At 42.7% G+C, this 21,080-nt stretch overlaps 1 protein-coding gene across 13 annotated transcripts in view; it reads left to right on the forward strand.

The window, feature by feature from the left end:
- The first annotated feature begins 8,222 nt into the window (after window positions 1-8,222).
- Window positions 8,223-21,080, forward strand: part of LOC118659903 (synaptotagmin binding cytoplasmic RNA interacting protein) — a 33,649-nt gene continuing 20,791 nt past the window's right edge. For 7 of the 13 annotated variants that reach the window (XM_036316541.1, XM_036316542.1, XM_036316543.1 and 4 more), the window contains exons 1-6: window positions 8,266-8,424; window positions 9,755-9,914; window positions 10,645-10,763; window positions 10,869-10,997; window positions 14,367-14,480; window positions 14,580-14,756. In XM_036316541.1, the coding sequence (XP_036172434.1) occupies window positions 9,767-9,914; window positions 10,645-10,763; window positions 10,869-10,997; window positions 14,367-14,480; window positions 14,580-14,756 (687 nt within the window). In that variant the 5' untranslated portion in view covers window positions 8,266-8,424; window positions 9,755-9,766. Of the gene's footprint in view, window positions 8,425-9,754; window positions 9,915-10,644; window positions 10,764-10,868; window positions 10,998-14,366; window positions 14,757-21,080 lie in introns of those variants that run through there. The other 6 variants (XM_036316548.1, XM_036316549.1, XM_036316553.1 and 3 more) reach the window with 5 other exon arrangements.

A 21,080-nucleotide genomic window follows, 5' to 3' on the forward strand; every position in this document is an offset into this window, starting at 1 on the left:
ATGTGTAGCCGGGCTAGTGTGTCTTAGTGGTTGAGCATCAACCTATGAACCAGGAGGTCACAGTTCGATTCCCAGTCAGGGCACATGCCCGGGTTGTGGACTTGATCTCCAGTATAGGGTGTGCAGGAGGCAGCCAATCAATGATTCTCTCTCATCATTGATGTTTCTATCTCCCTCCCCCTTCTTCTCTGAAATAAATCTTAAAAAAAGGAATCTGTAGAACACAAACTCCCAGAATAAGTAAAATACACATTTTCAATTTTAGCCACAGGATTCTGGGGTGTTTAAGTATGTAATTTCCTAAAGGCTATCTTTTTGTTTTCCTTTTTTACCTATTAAAAATTATAAAAATAAAGTTATAACATCACCTCAAAAGAAAATTATAAACACTTTATAAAAATACAAAAATAAAGAATATATTATGAATAAAATTAAAATAACTCAATTGCACCACTTAGAGATAACCACAATTTTATGTATTTTTCTATGCAGATAGAAATTTTAATCAAATTTGAATTATATTGTATATGGTTTATTATCCTGTTTTTAAAAATTTAATATTCTATAAAGATAACTTTTAGTGCCATTAAAAATTATTTGTTGCCGAAACCAGTTTGGCTCAGTGGATAGAACGTCGGCCTGCGGACTGAGGGGTCCCAGGTTCGATTCTGGTCAAGGGCATGTACCTGGGTTGCGGGCACATCCCCAGTGGGAGATGTGCAGGAGGCGACTGATCGATGTTTCTCTCCCATCGATGTTTCTAACTCTCTATCTCTCTCCCTTCCTCTCTGTAAAAAATCAATAAAATATATTTTAAAAAAATTATTTGTCATTTTTCTTATTGGCAACATTGAGAACATTTTATTTTTATGGGTATTCAATAGTTATTTAATCAATTCCCTAAGAATGAAAATTTTGATTGCTTTAAATTTTATCACAATGACAAATTTTACAGCAATAAGTATTCCAAACGGTAAGGCTACACCGTTATCTCTGGATAGTGATTTTATGTTACCAACCAAGAATTAAATGATAAGCTATCTTTTCACATTCGTTTGCAGCCATTCTAATACATAATGCCCCAGCAAGTGCCCTCTCTCCCAAACTTCTCCACTACCCAGTCTACAGAGGTAAGAAACTACCACACATTCTCAACCATATTTTGTGCATTACTTCCACCACCTTGTCCTAATTAAAATCTGATCATTCCCTGAGGGCACTGCTTCCCTTTGCAGACTTTTTATTTTATTTTATTTTATTTTATTTTATTTTATTTTATTTTATTATTTTACTTTATTTTTATTGTTGACACTATTACAGATGTCCCCCATTATATTCCCTTTTGCCCACTTCCACCCAGCCCCAGCCGCCCTCAGCCTTCACCACACTGTTGTCTATGTCCATTGATTGTGCATATATGTCCTTTAGCTAATCCTCTTTCAGCCAGTCTCCCCCACTTCACTCCCTCTCTCTTCCTCTCTGAAATATATATATATAATATTTTTATTGGTTTTTTTTTAAGAGATAGAGAAAAATATCCATTCAATTGGCTGCCTCATACAGGCCCTTTACTGGGGATCGAACCTGCAACCCCGGCATGTGCCTTGACCTGGAATGGAACCTTGGGCCTCTTGGTGCATGGGATGATATTCAACCAACTGAGCCACACCAGCTGGGCAAGTAAGGAGCTCTTTTGAGTTCAGGGTCCTGTGCAACGGCACAAGTCATCTGCTCCCCAAACTGGCTCTGAGAGCAACACTGGAGGCAAGAAGACGAATAAAGAGGGGTAATACAATAATCAAATTGAGAGAGGATACTGACTGAGACTAAAGGAGTAGTTTTAAAAATGGGGGAAAGTGGATGGTTGCAAGAAATATTTGGGCTGCCAGATGATTAGTGTGTATAGATTTTGTGATTATAGAGAAATAAAGGAGAGAGTAGTTAAGAATGAGTCCAAGTCATGGCTTTGGCAATAAGAAAAATGGAAATGCCATTTTCTGTTACTGGGAATGCTGGTGAAAGTACTGGAATAAAGGGATGGAAAGGGGGAAAAAATGTTGAGTTTGAGGTATATGTATCACATAGTGATGTTCATATAGTAGATAGTCAGGTCTGAAATAGAGTTATTGGTTTGAAAGTGTGACTAAAGCCATGGAAATAAAATAGATTGCTTAGAAAGAGTGTGTAAGGCCCAGTCGGCGTGGCTCAGTGGTTGAGCGTCGATTTATGAGCCAGGAGGTCACAATTCAATTCCCAGTCAGGGCACATGCTGAGGTTACAGGCTTCTTCCCCAGGGTGAGGCGTGCAGGAGGCAGCTGATCTCTCTATCATCATTAATGTTTCTATCTCTCTCTCTCTCCTCCTCTCCCTTTCTCTCTGAAATCAATAAAAAAAAATTTTTTTTTTAAAGTGTGTAAAGTAAGGAAAAAAACCCCCACAAAAAACTCTGGTAGGTAGGTCAGTTGGTTAGAGTGTCGTCCCAATATGCCAAGGTTGTGGGTTCAATACCTCGGTCAGGGTACATACATACAAGAATCAATCAATAAATTCATAAATAAGTGGAACAGGCCCTAACCTGATGGCTCAGTTGATTGGAGCATCTTCCTGATACTCCAAGGTTGTGGGTTCAATCCCAGGTCAGGGCACATACAAGAGCCAACCAATGAATGCATAAATAAGTGCAACAACAAATCAATGTTTCTCTCTCTCTCTCTCTCTCTCTCTCTCTCTCTCTCTCCAAAAAACAGTAAATAAATAAAAGTCTTGTTAAAATGTTTTCATAAAAAATAAATCAGTAGAATAATAAATTGATCTATCTCCCTTTCTCTCTCTAAAATCAATAAATAAAAATAAAATGAAGTTCTTCACATTTATTACTAATTCAATTTCCTGGTGTTCATTGTCCTAAATCTATTTAAAAACTATTGACAATATTTTTACAATATTCAGTCAACTTTATCCAGGGTTCTGCTATATTTCTTCATTGATATAAATCTTATTTTTATATTATTCAATGTAAGTTTTGTAATTTTCCTGACATATGATTTTTGTAGTCCTTTTAAAGGTGATTAAGTGTTTTATATATGTTTGTGTATGTATATTGTGTGAACACACACACAGGCATGCAGACATGTAAAATCATCATTATTGTAAATTAGAAGTCTTTTCCACCATATTTTATTACTAGTTATTGCTGGTATGTAGGAAATCTAATGGTGTTGGTGATTGCTTTCTTATCTGACTACTTTATTGCCCTTTTTTTATTAGTTATAAATGTCCACTATCTTATCATCTGTACATAATGATATATTTATCTTCTCTTTTCCACAGTTATACTTCTTATTTGTTTCAAATCTCATTTTAATTGTTAGAAATCCTTTGTTAAATGATGGTAATAAGGGCAGGTTCCCTTTTGTATTACTGACTTTCATGGAAGCACCAGTATTTGAGTGGGCAGCGTGGTATTGCCTGGATTTCATAAATCTATTCGTTAGCCTCGTATGACTCAGTTGGTTGATCGTCATTTCATGCACCCGGAGGTCACTAGTTCAATTCCCAGTCAGGGCACATGCCAGGGATTCGGGATTCATCCCCAGTTCAGGGCGTGCAGGGGGGTAGCTAATCCATGTTTCTCTCTCATTGATGTTTCTCTCTCTCTCTCTCTCTCTCTCTCTCTCTCTCTCTCTCTCTCTCTCTCTCTCCCCTCTCCCTTCCTCTCTCTGAAATCAATAAAAACATTTAAAAAAACTATTCTTTATTATTGTAAGAAAGTTTTATTTAGTTCTGAGTTTACTATTATAGATGCCTCTTTAGCATCTAAATGAATATGTAGCTTACTCCCTTTGAACTACTGATGTCATGTATTAGATCAGGTATTTGGTGATAAACTCCACTATATTTTTAAGCCAATTGTAAAATTTAACTTGGAAGTACCAGGCTGTTTTGATTACAATGGACTTGTAGTACAGTTTGATATCACGTAGTGTGGTACCTCCAACTGTGTTCTTCTTTCTCAAGATTGCTGAGGCTATTCAGGGTCTCTTTTGGTTCCATATAAATTTTTGGAATATTTGTTCCAGATCTGTGAAATACATCATTCTTATTTTAATAGGAATTGCATTGAATCTATAGATTGCCTTGGGTAGTATGGAATTTTAATGATGTTCATTCTTCTTATCCATGGACACAGTATATGCTTCCACTTATTTGTACCTTCCTCAATTTTTTAAAAATATATTTTATTGATTTTTTACAGAGAGGAAGGGAGAGGGATAGAGAGTTAGAAACATCGATGAGAGAGAAACATCGATCAGCTGCCTCCTGTACACCCCCTACTAGGGATGTGCCCACAACCAAGGTACATGCCCTTGACCAGAATCGAACCCGGGACCTTTCAGTCTGCAGACCGACGCTCCATCCACTGAGCCAAACCAGCTAGGGCAATTTTTTTTTTCAATGTCTGTAGTTTTCAGAGTATCTTTCTATTTTCTTTTTTTTAAAATATATTTTTATTGATTTCAGAAAGCAAAGGAGAGGTAGAGACAGAGAAAGAAACATCAAAGAGAATCATTGATCAGCTGCCTCCGCACACCCCACACCAGGGATCAAGCGTGTCATGCGGGCATGTGCCCTAACCAGGAATTGAACCATGACCTCCTGGCCGGACTCTATTTTCTACTTCACTTAATTTTGATAAGTTTTTCCACAAAATTTTTAATTTTGTCAATATTTTCAAATTTATATCCAGGTATTATGAAGTAGTACATAAAAATCATTTAAAAAACACTTGTGGGGCCCTAACCGGTTTGGCTCAGTGGATAGAGCGTCAGCCTGTGGACTGAAGGGTCCCAGGTTCGATTCCGGTCAAGGGCATGTGCCTTGGTTGCGGGCACATCCCCAATGGGGGGTGTGCAAGAGGCAGCTGATCGATGTTTCTCTATCATCGATGTTTCTAACTGTCTGTCCCTCTCCCGTCCTCTCTGTAAAAAATCAATAAAATATATTATAAAAAAAACCTCGTGGGCCCTGTTGGTGTGCCTCAGAGGTTGAGGGTCGACCTATGAACCAGGAGGTCGCTGTTCAATTCCTGGTCAGGGCACATGGCCGGATTTTGGGCTTGATCCCCAGTAAGAGGCATGCAGGAGACAGCCAATTGATTTTTCCATCTCTCTATCACTCTCCCTTCCTCTCTCTCTAAAATTCAATAAAAACATTTTTTTTAAAAAAATAAGAAAGACCTTTCTTGACCAACCTAAGTAGATCCTCCCTGTTATTCTCTAAAAGTTTACTATGTTAGTGTATCACATTTCTTTTTATTTTTTTTTAATATATTTTATTGATTTTTTTACAGAGGGGAAGGGAGAGAGAGAGAGAGCTAGAAACATCGATGAGAGAGAAACATCGATCAGCCGCCTCCTGCACATCTCCTACTGGGGATGTGCCCGCAACCAAGGTACATGTCCTTGATCAGAATCGAACCTGGGCCCCTTCAGTCTGCAGGCTGATGCTCTATCCACTGAGCCAAACTGGTTAGGGCCCACTGATTTTTTTTTTTTTTTGATTTTTTTTTAGAGAGAGTGAAAGGGAGGGATGGAGGGAGGGAGAAAGAGAGAGAGAAACACATTGATTGGTTGTCTCCTGCACATGCCCTGACTGGGTTGGGAATGAACCTGCAATACATTGGTTGTCTCCTGCACATGCCCTGACTGGGCTGGGAATGCAGGCCAAGGCTCTAACCATTGAACCACCGGCCAGGGTGTGTACCCAAATAAATCTCTAGTGGGTGGTTAGACTCAGAAATTAGAGCTAGAGATTTTTTAAATGTATTTTTATTTGTTTCAGATAGGAAGGGAGAGGGAGAGAGAAACATCCAGGATGAGCCCTAGCCGGTTTGGGTCAGTGGGCAGAGCGTCAACCTGAGGACCAAAGGGTTCCAGGTTCGATTTCGGTCAAGGGCACATGTCCAGGTTGCGGGCTCTATCCCCAGTGGGGAGCGTGCAGGAGGGTGCCAATCAATGATTCTCTCTCATCATGGATGTTTCTATCTCTCTCTCCCTCTTCCATCCTCTCTGAAATTAATAAAAAAAATTTTAAAAAAAGAAACATCCATGATGAGAGAGATTCATGGATCAGCTGCCTCCTGCACACCCCCGACTGGGCATGGAGCCCACAACCCAGGTATGTGCTCTTGACCGGAATCGAACTTGGGACCCTTTGGTCCAAAAGCCAACGCTCTATCCACTGAGCCAAACCGGTTAGGGCAGAGCTAAAGATTTTACTTTGGGATTCTTTCATCATCTGGTAGATGGCATTGCCTAGGTAAAAGCACTTTCTTTAAGGAACATTGATTCCTCAGGAAGGGCTAAATAAAAAGCATTGGATTGTCCAAATCTATTATTTTCATTCTTTAATCTATAGGATTACTCTAGTTTATCACATTTTATGTTAAATATTTTGGCTCTTCATTTTTCACTTATAACATTACCTATGACTTTTGGATTATGAGGTAAATTGTTGCTGAAATTCCTGAATACCATAGCAGGTACATGTCTGTGATTTTTGGTAGTGGATATCTCAGATGCTTGCTAACTAAACGCATTGTGTAGTTAATACTTTCGTCAAGTATTCCACGTTTTGATACAGAAACCTATGAAAATAATCTGGCACTTGATGTGCTTAGGCACTTGGAAGAGTGCTCACATAACTTTTCCTCGAACCACTAGTCGGCCATAGCATAGAGCTTATTTAGGGAACCAGTGAGCTCCCGAAAATAAGCTTGTTTTTAAATTAATAGGGCACTATTTTCCATTAGAGCTGCATCGGATAAAATTATTACCCGTCTCGCGTCTGAAATTCAGATGCCTTTGTCTTGTCTCTCGTGTAACTAGCAAACCGGTTACAAAGGAAATGTCACTTCACATAAGATTTAGTTGCCAAGATTTTTGAAAAGAAACAGACATGTTCCTCACAGCTGCCCGAACCGTGCAGCTTGGAGGGGCTTCAAGTTGCCCAAACTGTGCTGCGAGCAAGCCCTTGACTGCTCGGAGGACCGGGGCTGAGCTGGAGCCCTGCACAACTCCCGCCGGGCGGCTGCGCACCCACATCCGGCCTCGGCATCATCCCAGACCGGACCCAGCCCCGTCCCCCTAAAAGCAGCAGGGCTTTCCCAGCCCGAGCCGCGGACGCCCCTCCCTTGGCGCCAGGCTCCGGAGAAAGTGGAGCGGCGCGGGGCCCGGGAGGTCTCATTGTCCGGCGGGGGAGGCCGGGTCTCCCCGGAACGACTCCCGCTCAGGGTCCCGTCGGCCAGGTCGACCTGAAGTCCGTGGGTCCCCGCGCCGCTCCCCTCCCCCGCCGCCCCATTGTCTGCCTCGCCCCGCCCCGGGGGACACGTGCGCTCGCAGCTTCCCCAGCGAGGAGCGCGTGGGGCGGCGGCGGCGGCGTGGACACCGCCTGGAACGGCTACGGGGCCGCGGCGCTGGGGCGGGTCCGGTGCGCGCGGACCGGTGGGTGCCCCCCACGCGGGGAGCTGCGGCCGCGTCCCGAGCCCCCGCCCGGAGTCTCGCGGGCTGGGGACACGGTCGGGGGTGGGGCGGGAGGGCGCTCAGTCGGGGCGGCGTGCGCGGGTCGCGGCGGAGGGAGCGGGGCGGGGTGGGGCGGGGTGGGGAGATGCCTGTCTCCTGACAAAGGAGAACGAGTGGGACACGCTGAGCCGGCCGCCCCGCCCCGCCTCGCCGGGAGGGGAGCGGGGGGCGGAGCGTCGGGAGGGGAAGGGGCGGGCCTTTCATTCACTCTCGGCCCCTCGGCCGCCGCCGGAGCGGAAGGGCGGGGTCTCGCGGCCCCCAGCCCCCGGGGGGCGAGGGGCGGGGCCCTGAGGCGCGCGTCCCGAGGCGTCGGCGACGTCGTCACGTCAGCGCGGGAGAGAGAAAGAGAGGAGCGGACTCGGCAGGGACGGGGGACGGGGCCGAGAGAGAGCGCGAGGGAGCCAGCGAGCGTGCGAGCGAGGCGGGGAAAGGCGGCCAGTCGTACCCGAACGGCCGCGGGCGGGAGCGGGAGCGGTGGGGGAAGGAGCAGGCGGGGAAGAAGAAAGGCTGAGGGGCGAAGGTGGACGGAGGCTGGTGGCGGCGGCGGCGGCGGTGGTCGGGGGAGAAGGAGGAGCTGGAGGAGGGCAGGGGCTGAGGGAGTGAGTGAGAGGAGCGGACGCGCCAGGAGGGGAGGGGAGGAAAGGGGGGTCACGCGGGGGCGCGCGCGCACGGGGAGCGCGCTCGGAGGCGAGTGGAACTGGATCGGGTTTGCTGCCAGCGGCGTGAGCTTCGGCCGCCATTTTACAACAGCTCCACTCGCGCTGGACACAGGGAGCAGCGAGCACGCGTTTCCCGCAACCCGATCTCCTCGGACAGGATTTCTCCGCCGCAGCCCAACGGGGAGGTAACGACCGCCCGGTCCCGGGCCTGGGAGGGGTGCTGGGTGACATTGTGGAGTGGGCTGGGGGAGGGCGGTGTGGGGAGAAACCGGCTTTTCTGGAAAATGGATTCCAGGGAGGACAGGAGCACGTTGGCTGGGGCTGCTTGGGAGCAGGCCGCGGGCCGCGCCGCCACTTCCTCCACTCCATGTGCTGCCGCCGTCCGGGCTTTGTCTGCGGCGCTCCCGGGAGGAGGCGGCCCCGTGACCGCGCGGACCGCGAGCGGCGGCGGAGTTGGTGCTGTCGTGGCCGGCGCCGCGGCGCGGGAGTGGGCGGAGAGGAGCGGGTCCCGTCCCGCAGCCGGGAGGCGGGCCGGAGGGGCTCTCGCGGTCCGGCCGGCCGGCGTCGGGCAGTTCGCGGAACGCCCTCGCGCCGCCGGGCTGTCGGCCCCGGTCCGGGGTGGGACAGCTGGCCGGGGCGCTGCCGTCGCCGCACGGACCGGAGACGGGTGGGGGCTGGCACCGCGCGCCGCGGCTCGGCGTGGCCGGCGGGCGGCCGGGGGTCGCCGGCGCCCGGGGCGGAGAGAGCCATGTGTCACGGTGGGGGTGGGGGGCGGGGAGAGCCGGTGGCCTGTCGCCGACGCGGCATCGGTGTTGAGGGGTGAGCTTGTGCTGCTGATGCTTTCCGGGAACTCGGACCGCGGCTGCGGGTTGATGTTGGGAGCCGGTGGCGGCCGTCTGGGCCTGGGACTCGGTGGGTTTCCGTTGGAGGAAGTTGTAGGACATTTGCAGGCGCAGAGCACGTGTTTCTAATGGGCTCCCGGTGCCCGGAGCGGTGAGGCTGCCACTCTGGGTGTGGAGCCGGGGGCGGGCTCTGGGGTGCGGGGGTGAAGGGTGGAGGAATTGGGGGGTGGGAAGGTATCTTGTGTGAGCGCTTTGTTCTTCGCTGGCTGTTGTTACCGATCTGAAAGCGGCAGGCGGGAAAAGCGCGCACTTTGGGGGCTTACCTTGGAGAGGGGACGGCCGAGCTCTGCTCGACCTGCACGCACCTCACTCTGTGCGGGCACAGCTGCATGTGGCACGCCGGCTGGTCCTCGTGCGGATCGGGCTCCATTGGTAATGCTTTTCCTAGGGAGTGCTAGCAGGTGAGGCAGGGGCGGTGCTGAGGAAAAACAAGTGAATCCGTTCTTGCCCCTCGCTCATCAGGCTTGTCAGGCGATAGTGACTTTACGGCTTCTTTAAAGGGAGGCCCAGGCTGGTGTAGAACTTGGTAGAGAAAGTAAAGATTGGGGCTCTCATTTTGTCCTCTATCCTTTTTGAAGATCCTAGTTTAATTTTGCTTATTGCGTTTGAACAGATCTCTGGAAACATGGCTACAGAACATGTTAATGGAAATGGTACTGAAGAGCCCATGGATACTACTTCTGCAGTTATCCATTCAGAAAATTTTCAGACATTGCTTGATGCTGGTTTACCACAGAAAGTTGCTGAAAAACTAGATGAAATTTACGTTGCAGGTAAGAACTAACACTTGCAAAATTGCATTATGAAATTTTTCTATTGGATTTCTGGCTTTGAGCTAAAATAGCAACTTTTTGTGGTTTCCAATAAGTGTGGGAACTGGAGTTTTGTTTTGCCTTGTTGTGATAGTTGTGAACTGCAGGTTAAGGTGTACTGTACATAGTAGAGGGAGGGAAGGAAGAAAGAAAGGTTAGGAGGTAAATAAAGGCTGGCTGGCCAGATGGATAAGTATATATGATGGTAGCAACAGCTGCTAACTGTTGGGAACAGGCCATGTGACTTTTGGGGTATTTTTATAGTAGGATTCTTCCTAATAAATTTGGTAACTGTAGACTGGTTGTCTTGGTGTGGCTTTTGCTTTTTCTAGTGGTTATTTTAAATGGGTAGAGGTTCAGTTGTCAGCCTTGGTTTTTGTTGGTTGATTTTAGGATTTGTAAGCCTATATATTTACTGTAGAAATACTTAATATTCAGAACTATCTGACTTCGAGAGCCAGGTCTAAAAGAAATTGAGTCATTATTGTAAGTGTGGTTGAGAGAGCTTCTTTAGTTCAGAGTGCAGTTTCAAAATGGCTAAAGTATGTGTTTGTCATTAAATAGATGGTAAGAGGAATGGAAGAATACTTAGTTGGCACACATGCTACCTTTATTGGTGAATCTGGTACTCAAAAAAGATCTTTCCAAAAATATTAAAAGTTGACAACTAATTAAGTTTTCTCTTCTCCAGGGCTGGTTGCACATAGTGATTTAGATGAAAGAGCTATCGAAGCTTTAAAGGAATTCAATGAAGACGGTGCATTGGCAGTTCTTCAGCAGTTTAAAGACAGTGATCTCTCTCATGTTCAGGTAATACTAATTTAATGTCAGTGTGAAAAGAATAAAAATCTTCAGTACTTTTGATGTAGTTTAAATTTGATTTAATAAGATACAGATGACATAATTATTAAATAGGATTGGAAAATTACTTTTCAGAACAAAAGTGCCTTTTTATGTGGAGTCATGAAGACTTATAGGCAGAGAGAAAAACAGGGGACCAAAGTAGCGGATTCTAGCAAAGGACCAGATGAGGCAAAAATTAAGGTATGTCTTAAAAAAGTACTTTGCTCCCTTCAGTTTTAAAGTTCTTTTAACTATTTTATAGCTTTGCTAAATATTCTATGGATGTGAAATGATTTTTTTAAAGTTATTGAGAATTAATGACCCTGAGATAATTTGCAAATTTTTTGTAATTACTGTTTTTGAAAAGTTTTCTGCCTTTAACTGTTTCTAAAACAATTCGCTGTTCTTAAAGTTGTAGGGTTTTTTTGGTTGCCCAGCTATACGGATGTTAAACCTTTGCTATTGGTATTCTAAATAAAAGATTGAAAAAAGTCCATCCACCATATTTTAGATGGTTTTTGAAAATCTGTAAGTCCAGGTTATTGACAGTGGAACCAAAATGGGAGGGGATCAGTTCAGCCCATGCTGATGGAGAGTGTACATTTAGCAGTTGACTGCTTCTCTTAGGATTCTCAAGCCCTCAAATGAAATGGATTTAGAATTTTAATACTGTCTTTTCCCCCCTTCAGTATTATAGGTTATTAAGGCTAATTTGTTCATTCCTAAAAGCAGCATGGAAATGAAAGTGAGAAAACAGGCTAGGAGTGGGAGGTGTTTTTTTTAAGATCCTATAAAATAGTAAATGTTCTCAAAGTCAATTAGGTTTTGATTTTTGTGTAGAAAATGTGGTGATCATACTAGTTTTAACCTGGTGTTTTTTGTTTTTTAATTTTACTGATTTCTTTTAAAAATACATTTATTTCAGAGAGGGAAGGGAGAGAGGTAGACACATCTATGATAGAACCATTGATTGGCTGCCTCTTGCACGCCCCCTACGGGGGGATTAGAGCCTGAAACTAGGGCATGTGTCCTGACCCTGAATCTAACCAGGACCTCCTGATACATGGGTCAGTGCTCAACCACTGTGCTACACTGTCAGGGCTTACCCGGTGTTCTTAATATAGTGTGCCAGTGCTCTTGAACCAAGAGTTATGGTTTAAGAAAATCAGTTATTAAAACACCAGTATAGGTGTTAGGTGGTGTTTTAATGGTGTGGGAAGAATGAAGCTTTGAATATAGAGCTAGTGGTTAAGGGCATCCATAAATTTGAGGCTTTCACAGGTCTAGCTGTCAGTGAATTGTGTTTGAACTGTAAATCTAATTTTTCCATAGAAATTTTACCAATGTAATTAAATCTACATTGGGAGTTAGACTTACTACAATTTTATAAAAAGTTTAAAGTGTAATTTGTACACTTTAGTTCTATCTTTGGAAAAGAGTGGCTTAAAGTGTTGCTGTAACTTAAATTGTGAGAAGGCAGAAGCATTTTTATAGGTGGTTAACAAGGAATAAATTTTTCCTTTTTGTTTTTAGGGATTGACATAAAAAGTATTATTTGAGCCATATATAAACATTAAGATATAAGAAGCACAGGGATTACATATGGGAAAAAAGGGAAGAAGAGCCATTTAATGGTTTAGTATATGTGATAGTAATAGGTTTGAGTTTATTTTTGTTACTAACCAATGTTGCACCCTTAAGCAAACATTTGGGTATAATAGAAAAAGACTGCTTAAAATATTTAATGCTTTATTAAAGTTTAGGAGTAGAGGATTTTTTGTCATTTAACAGTATTTCTTCATAAATACGTAATATTCTTTGAGTAGAAAATTCTTAAATGTGTCTGGTCATTTTCAGAGACAGGTGATCCTAAATCATTGAATGGAATTTTGCTAAGTTATGTGCCTGGTGTGTTTTTATTACACAATTTATTAGCTAATTATCAGATTAGTTTTATTATTTGGAAAACTGGTTTTGTGCTTTGCTGTTTGAGATGGTGAAGGGGAATAATTCTTGGTTTTTTCCTTAGGCTAACCATGGACTACTACTTTCCTAGTACTTTTGCTTATAATAAGGGATGAAGAGAAACTCCTAATGCTCTAAGTAAATATGAGTGTGTAAATTCTAACAGTTCACTTTCAGAGAGATAAAATGTAGAAGTTATTTTACACTGTTACAATTTTATAAAGATTTCAAAGTCATTTGGCTTTATTTTTTCTGAAAGACCCATGCTATTCTATCAAGTATTGACTGTCAAATGAATAAGAGGTTGTTTTTCCTGTAGCTCCTAAGTTTTTGGACTTAACTATAACTTAGTTTGCGGAGTGCAATTTCCATAAAGGCTGGTGAAATGCCTACAATGGCAATGTGTACTAGGAGTGTGGGATATAGGGAATTTATTGGGTAAGAAATCCAGGTTTGGGAGATGTGACATTCATCTCCTCTTTCAGGAACGAATTAAACTCAGCCTTTTTTTTTTTTTTTAAGATTCTATTAGGTGCACATTAAAAGGGAATTAGAGGAAATAGTTTAATATTGATATTTGCCCTTTCTCTATAATAGAAGTGTCAGAGATGAAAGAAAATTAGTAAAATGTGTGTGAAAATCTTCCTCCTGTCAGAGTCTGGGGTGAGCCACGGGAACCAGGGTTGAGTCCCCGCCCTCCCACGTGTACCTCGAAATCACACTAGACCCAGATCCAGCCGGTCCCACCCCCATTGGGCTAGATCCAGACCCGCCTGGCCCTGCGCCAGGGTGAGGGGCCGTGGCCTGAGGTCCCCCAGCCTGGGCCAGGGGGTGCGCCTTAAGGTCCCCCATCAAGCCCCGCCAGTCAGGGGTGGCGCAGCCTCAGGTCCTCTGGCCTGGGGTGGGGTGCACAGCCTGAGGTCCCCTGGGCCAGTAGCATTCCTTGAGGTTCCCTGTCAAGCTCCGCATGGCGGGGGATGTGGCCTCAGGTCCCCTGCCCTGGCCCAGCGCCAGGCAGCCTCAGGTCTCTGCTGATTGCTCGTTAAGGCCCCTAATCTAACCTAATGGGAGCTTAGCCTCCGCTGTGGGCGCAGCCATATTGACCATTGCGTTGTGATGATCAATTTGCATATTCCCACTTTATTAGATAAGATTGCTCTCATTAATGCTTCTATTGACTGCTGCTTATATGTGCCCTGACTGGAAATGGAACCTACAACTTTGGCATTTGGAACAATGCTCCTAAGCAACTGAACTACCTGGTCAGGGCGGTGGAGTCATTTTTTAAGGAGGTATTAGAATAGATACACCATGCCTTGAAAATTATTGATGGATTAATATGTTTCCTGTTGTTCATTAAGCACACTCAGTAATTAGAGACCAGCAAATAATTTGAACAGGATCTTGAGATTTTTCACAATAAATTAGGGCTATTACAAGTGTATATTAAAGGAGAAATTCTAAAACAGACACCAGAAACCTGTTTGTAGGAATGTTGCCAAGATAAAGAGGAAACTTTGAACAAGATTTATTTCAATTTTTAACTGCTAAATGCAAATGTGGTCTTGTGAGTTAAATGTATTAATGACATTTGAATTCTTTAAGGCACTCTTGGAAAGAACAGGCTACACACTTGATGTGACCACTGGACAGAGGAAGTATGGGGGACCACCTCCAGATTCCGTTTATTCAGGTCAGCAGCCTTCTGTTGGCACTGAGGTAAAGAAACTAAAAACTTGTACCTTTTGTGGTAATTGCACAGGTGTCTGGTTTCCTAAAGAAACTCTCCATGGTTTTTACTTCATATTTAATTTACAGATTTTTGTGGGGAAGATCCCAAGAGATCTATTTGAGGATGAACTTGTTCCATTATTTGAGAAAGCTGGACCTATATGGGATCTTCGTCTAATGATGGATCCACTTACAGGTCTCAATAGAGGTTATGCGTTTGTCACTTTTTGTGCAAAAGAAGCAGCTCAGGAGGCTGTTAAACTGGTAAGTTTGTGGTTTTTTTCCTTCAGTCTTCACATGTAGTATCTTTAAAGCCATTTTTTTTTTTTTTCTGACTGTGCCTGTCTTTTACATTCTCTGTGTACCCACTGTAGCAGTATTCTTTGCACGTGTAGTTATTTGATCAGACTCAGGATCTATACGGTAGTATGCCAGAATTCCTGATTCTATGAGACATCTGGCCTAGTGATTATTGTTTATAACTTATAGGAAGGTTAAAGTTTAACAAAGTAACTATAGTAGGTAGGGTTCCCAGAGTTTTTGGCCATCCCTTTTTCAGAAATATTTCACAAAAACATTGTGATGATAAATTTCTAGTTTATGAAATAAATGATTTTGTGGTGAGTGGCAGTGCTTGATTTAAAAATACAAGTTATTAGGTGAGGACCTTGTGATTTTTCTAACTTTTAAAAAAGAATTTTAATGTTTTAAATTATGGCTTATATAACTCTCCTTCAAACTAGTTTTATTAAATTCCGTGACTGAAATTCCTATATTTGATAGTTGAAGATGCTAGGGTTAATTTTTTTAAAAGACTATTTTTATTGATTTTTAGAGAGAGGGAGAGCGATAGAAAGATTGATGAGAGAGACTCATTGATCGGCCGCCTCCTGCATGTCCTACACTGGGGATCAAGTCTGCAACCTTGGGCATGTGCCCCGACTGGGAATCGAACTGTGCGTGATCTCCTGGTTCATAGGTCAATGCTCCACCACTGAGCCATGCTGGCTGGGCCATACTTATTTTTTACTAGGGCCTGATGCACGAAATTCGTGCAAGGGGCCCGGCCCTCGCAGTCCTGGCCAACCCTTGCAGCCCCTGGAAGCCTTGGCTGACCATCGCAGCCCCACTTCATCCAGAATGTCTGTTGTCTATTTGGTCTAATTAGCATATTAGCTCTTTATTATATAGGATTACTGTCTGATGAATAGGAGGTTTGGCATTTTATTTTGGTGCTTTTAAAATATATTCTTAGTGATAGTGGTATTTTTATAAAGGATGCTTCACCGTGACTAGGATTATGGTGATACTAAAATTGGGAGACTTTTCTTAAGTTAGCAGTAAAAGAAGGGACTATTTTGAGGAAATTAAAAATTCTAAAATACAAAAACTCAAGTTGATTTGGATGAGGTTGTTGTGTGTGTGTGTGTGTGTGTGTGTGTGTGTGTGTGTGTGTTATTGATTTCAGAGAAGAAGGAGAGGAAACATCAATGATGAGAGAAAATCATTGATCGGCTGCCTCCTGCACGCCCCCTACTGGGGATTGAGCCTGCAACTTGGGCATGTGCCCTTGACTGGAATTGAACCCGGGACTGGACCCTTCAGTCTGCAGGCCAATGCTCTATCCACTGAGCCTAACCAGTTATAGGGCAATGCAGCAAGGAATTTCCTCCATAGATTAAAAGCACTGTAGATTTTAAATTTGCCCCTGAATTATTTGTAAAAATGGGTTAATTGACATTAATTGTTGAAAAGGCTTGGAGTTAGAAGTGACTGCAAACTTAAATGACTTCATTTTCAGCCAATATTTGCCTTGGATTTTGGGGAATAAAAAATTCATCCCCAGCTCTAACCGGTTTGGCTCAGTGGATAGAGCATCGGCCTGCGGACTCAAGGGTCCCAGGTTCGATTCTGGTCAAGGGCATGTACCTTGGTTGCGGGTACATACCCAGTGGGGAGTGTGCAGGAGGCAGCTGATTGATGTTTCTCTCTCATCAATATTTCTAACTCTCTATCCCTCTCTCTTCCTCTCTGTAAAAAATCAATAAAATATATTTTAAAAAAATTCATCCCCAAATGATGATAATTTAGAACTAAATTTTTGGAAAGGTGAATAATAATAACTACCATTTTAATGCTTCATAGGAGCTGTGCTATTTGCTCCATTTTTATCTTTAAACTAGAGGCCCAGGTCCGTCAGCCTGACCTGTGGGATCGGGCGAAACCAGCTCTCCGATCCCCCAAGTGGTCCTGATTGCGAGAGGGCGTAGGCCAGGCCTAGGGATCCCACCAGTGCACAATCAGGGTGAGGAGGGACTGTGGGTGGGCTCCAGGGCATGTCCGACCAGTTTTGCTCAGTCTGGATCCTGATTGGCTGTACCCCCAGCAGCAAGCTAAACTAATGGTCGGAGCGTCTTCCCCCTGGTGGTCACGTCATAGTGAACAGTTGAGCGGCCTTAGTATATCATTAGCATATTACACTTTGGTTGGTTGAATGGATGACTGGACACTTAGCATATTAGGCTTTTATTATATAGGGTACCATCTCAACCCATTCTTCAAGGTACATGAAATTATTTTCTTTTTGCAGAAGAGTAAATTGGCTGGGTGGCTTGCTGAGGTCATACTGCTTTAGTTTGATACTAGGTTTGCTTAGGAGTGCCTATTGTTAACTAGATACAACAAATTAAGGCAACAGTATCTTCACTGCTGTCATCCTAGTCTAAGGTACTCTTCAAAGAATCCCCCTAGTTAGTCTCACTGCTCTTTATTGCTTCTTTGCAGTTTTAACCATTCAGCAACATAGATTAGATCACAAACATTCCCATGCTGAAAACTCTAATAATGGTTTCCAAAAGAGGTCCTATCTTCTCAAGTTTCTTTTTTTTTGTTTCAAGTTTCTTCTTAACCTTTCTCCTCTTACTCTTTATTATCCTTCCATCCATACTTTGCCATTTTTGTCCTGCACATAAGCTCTATTTCCATCTCAAGGTTACCTTCTGCTGTCCTGCTTTTTAACACTTCAACCAGTTATCACGACTGCTGCCTTCTTATCAAGTCTTCTTAGAAGGCCTTTCTGACTTTGAGCACCAAGCACCCAGTTGCCCCATAATGGTATTATGAACTTGATAAAATAGAATGCTTAGATGCACTTAAAATTATTTCTTGACTGGATAACTTATTTGCTTATGTCTCATCATCAGGATATAAGCTCTTTTCCCCCTCTATTCCCTGACATTTATTTCTGTATTTTAAAAAATACGTTTTTATTGATTTTAGAGAGAGGAAGGGAGAGAGAGAAACAGTGATGTGAGAGAGAAACATTAATCGACTGCCTCCCACACGCACCACTTTTCCTGACCAGGAATTGAACTAGTGAGTCTTCAGTGTACAAGATGGTGCTTAACGAACTGAGCCACATTGGCCAGGGCTGTGTTCCCTGTCAGAACAGTGCCACTGTGCAGTAGATCCTGGATAAATAACCTGATTGGCAGGCCAGTGTCATCTAATCCATTATTTATGACCCTAGAATTTATAATATTCCTGTATTAGCTGTGGGCCATTTTTCTATTGAAAGGTTTTCTAGTTTCCATTTGCAGTGATTTATTCTATGTTACCTTCAGTCAAGGGGATTATTGTAGATTAATGGGGAATGGTGGTGGTGATGAAGCTTTTCCCCTCACCCCCTGGGGAATATTTGGAAGTAGATGTAACGGTTGGCATTGTCGCAAAGATCAGGAGGAAAAGCAGGCAAGTGTGTGTGTATGTATTTGTGGTATGGTACTAGGATTGGAGCTTAAGGCCACTGGCGTTGCAATGCCCATTACAGTCCTATACAGGATAGGCAAAAGTAGGTTTATAGTTGTGAGTTCTCTAAACAGAGTTTACTCTTGTATTATATATTTATTGTATTACTTATTTGTATTAATATTGTTATTATTTTATATCCTTACTTATGATTTATCTTTTAGGTAACGATGGCTGGTATTTTAACCTACTTTTGCCCGCCCCTGTGAAATGGAAAAATCCTGCTGAAAATACTAATAGTGCCTGTGTTACAAACACTGGAATGGTTGATCTCTATTTGCATATTTAAAGTTAACGGTTTTATAACTACTGACGGTTTTATTTACCAAAGTGGTTGTATACCACTGTAACATGTGCACAGCCATTTTGTTGAATGCAGCTGACAAGATAGCTCCACAAAAATATTTTAGTAGCAATTTAGCAAATATTTAGTGGACTTACCGTGAAAATTTTTATTATGGGCATATAAGGTAGTTTGATTCAGCTCTTGACTTGAGTGTTTCCAGGACATGTGAGGCTAATTTACAATTGAAGTAGACACAGATGGTTCCAAGGGTAACTGAGGTATGAAAGGATAGATTGCTTAGAGAAGGCTTTGTGATAAAGAGGCTTGAGCAGGACAGTGAAGGAAATAGGTGGTGACTCTAGTTAAAGCAGTGTGTTTGGTGGAAAGAAGTAGGAGATGAAACTTGTATAAAGTCAGCGCCAGAAAGCATTAGTCATGATGCTGGGCTAAGTTGCCATTAAAATGTTGAGCCTTGGTATGGGTAGCATGATATAAATGGCAGAACAGTGACAGATGTTTGGGCGAAGAGAGCAAAGGCCAGGAGAGAGGCAGCAATATAAAGGAGAGAGATTAAAGATTTTGAAGGGAGAAATAATAGTCAGTGGTGTATTGTTGGTTCTGATTTTTTTCCAGTGAAGTAAAATAAGGGTGTAGTTCGACTGTCCTTGACATGTTTGGTGACTTGAGTCTGCATGAACTGATAAATGGCTTGGATGACAGTATCAGGATCTCAAAAGATTTTGGTGGACCGATAGTTCACACCAGCAAGATGGAATTGAGTAAGGACAAAAGACAAGTTCTATACAACTAATATCACATGGAAGCTATAGTGTGAGTCAGCAATGTGGAATAGTTGCCAAATAAGCTAAGGTAATCATGGACTACATGTTAATAGAGGCATGATGTCTAGAAATGGAAGATTAGTAATAGTCTTTAGCTTATTATAAACTCCTCAGTCTCAATCTGCATCTACAATATTATGTTATGGATGTCACTATTTGGTGACACTCTAGGAGGCACTTTAGTTTGCCAATATCAGGGAAGGAGTGATTATTAATCAAGCATATAGAGAACGATTGAGTCTTGAACATTGTGTGCAGATAAATGAAGTGCTGTCATTTAGGGGAGGAAATAGAGTTATTGTAGAATTTTGAGGAAGTAAATTTTGGTTAAGTATGTAAAGAAGACTTTGTAATTAAATGTTTAAAAAATAAAGTAGACAAGCTTGCAGGTTAATGGCTTTGCTGCTATAAGAAGAGTTAGGACTGAACATCCACTTCTGGATCAGATTCAAAATCTGAGATTGCTAAATTTCTGGGGATTTGTGACTGGCTATGAGGAAATGAAAAATGACTTGTTATTTTGAGCCTAGATGACAGAAATGTTCCAGACCGTACAACTGTTTTGGTGTTTAAAATAGTGAAATTGCATTGATTAATGTTCAAAATTCATCTTTATTTTATTTGATCACCTCACTGAGGTACTGGATCTGAAAGCTAGATTCTAAAACTTAACATCAGTGCCCACTTTTCTAGAAGAGTTTAGAAAGACCTCACTTTTTAAAAATTATGAAACCATCATAGTGTCCTGATATACTAACACTTGAGAGTTGGGTTTATCAGCAAATTAGACTCTCTTGAGAGATTTTTGTAATGCCTTTCTCCTATCTAACTCACTGTCATCCAGCTGTGATGTGAAGTTTATTTTTGAATTTAAGATGCTTGATTGGTCTTTAAAACTGAAAAATTAGAAAAGTTAAGCAATTCATATATATATGAAAGTGCATGCCTAATCTGCATGTAGGAAATGGGACATTGTTTAAATGTTTGTTTCTAGTACCTTTGCTTTACTTGAACAATATGCTCAGAGGATCTTTGTTCCTTAGTGACTTACTTTCACTGGAGAGCCAGTTTACTCTCTATAGCAGTGGTTCTCAACCTTCTGGCCCTTTAAATACAGTTCCTCATGTTGTGACCCAACCGTAAAATTATTTTCGTTGCTGCTTCATAACTGTGATGTTGCTACTGTTATGGATTGTAATGTAAATATCTGATATGCAGGATGGTCTTAGGCGACCCCTGTGAAAGGGTCGTTCGACCTCCGAAGGGGTCGCAACCCACAGGTTGAGAACCGCTGCTCTGTAGGCTAGCTGTCCTTGTTTCAAGTCTTTTTTTTAGTAAAATAATATGGTGTTATAGTTTACTTTATAGTAAACTATATAGTTTACTATATAGTTAAATCTTCATGTCATCCACAGCCATCCTAAATATACCTTCTGCCTACCCTGCCTTGATTAAACATAGCAGGGCTCATGATAATGGATTGGAAGGGAAGAACTTTTTCTTCTGTCCATAATAATGGAAACACTCATTACTACTTTGAAGCAGTATTATAAATATTGATGGGAGTGGTATAACCAGTAATTAAATTTTTTTTTGTAAAATTAAAGTCACACACAAGTATTTTCTTAAACAGTTCCTGCTCTTAGAACATTT

This window comes from Myotis myotis, unplaced genomic scaffold (assembly GCF_014108235.1).
Source record: "Myotis myotis isolate mMyoMyo1 unplaced genomic scaffold, mMyoMyo1.p scaffold_m19_p_7, whole genome shotgun sequence".
NCBI classification, from domain to species: Eukaryota; Metazoa; Chordata; class Mammalia; order Chiroptera; family Vespertilionidae; genus Myotis; species Myotis myotis.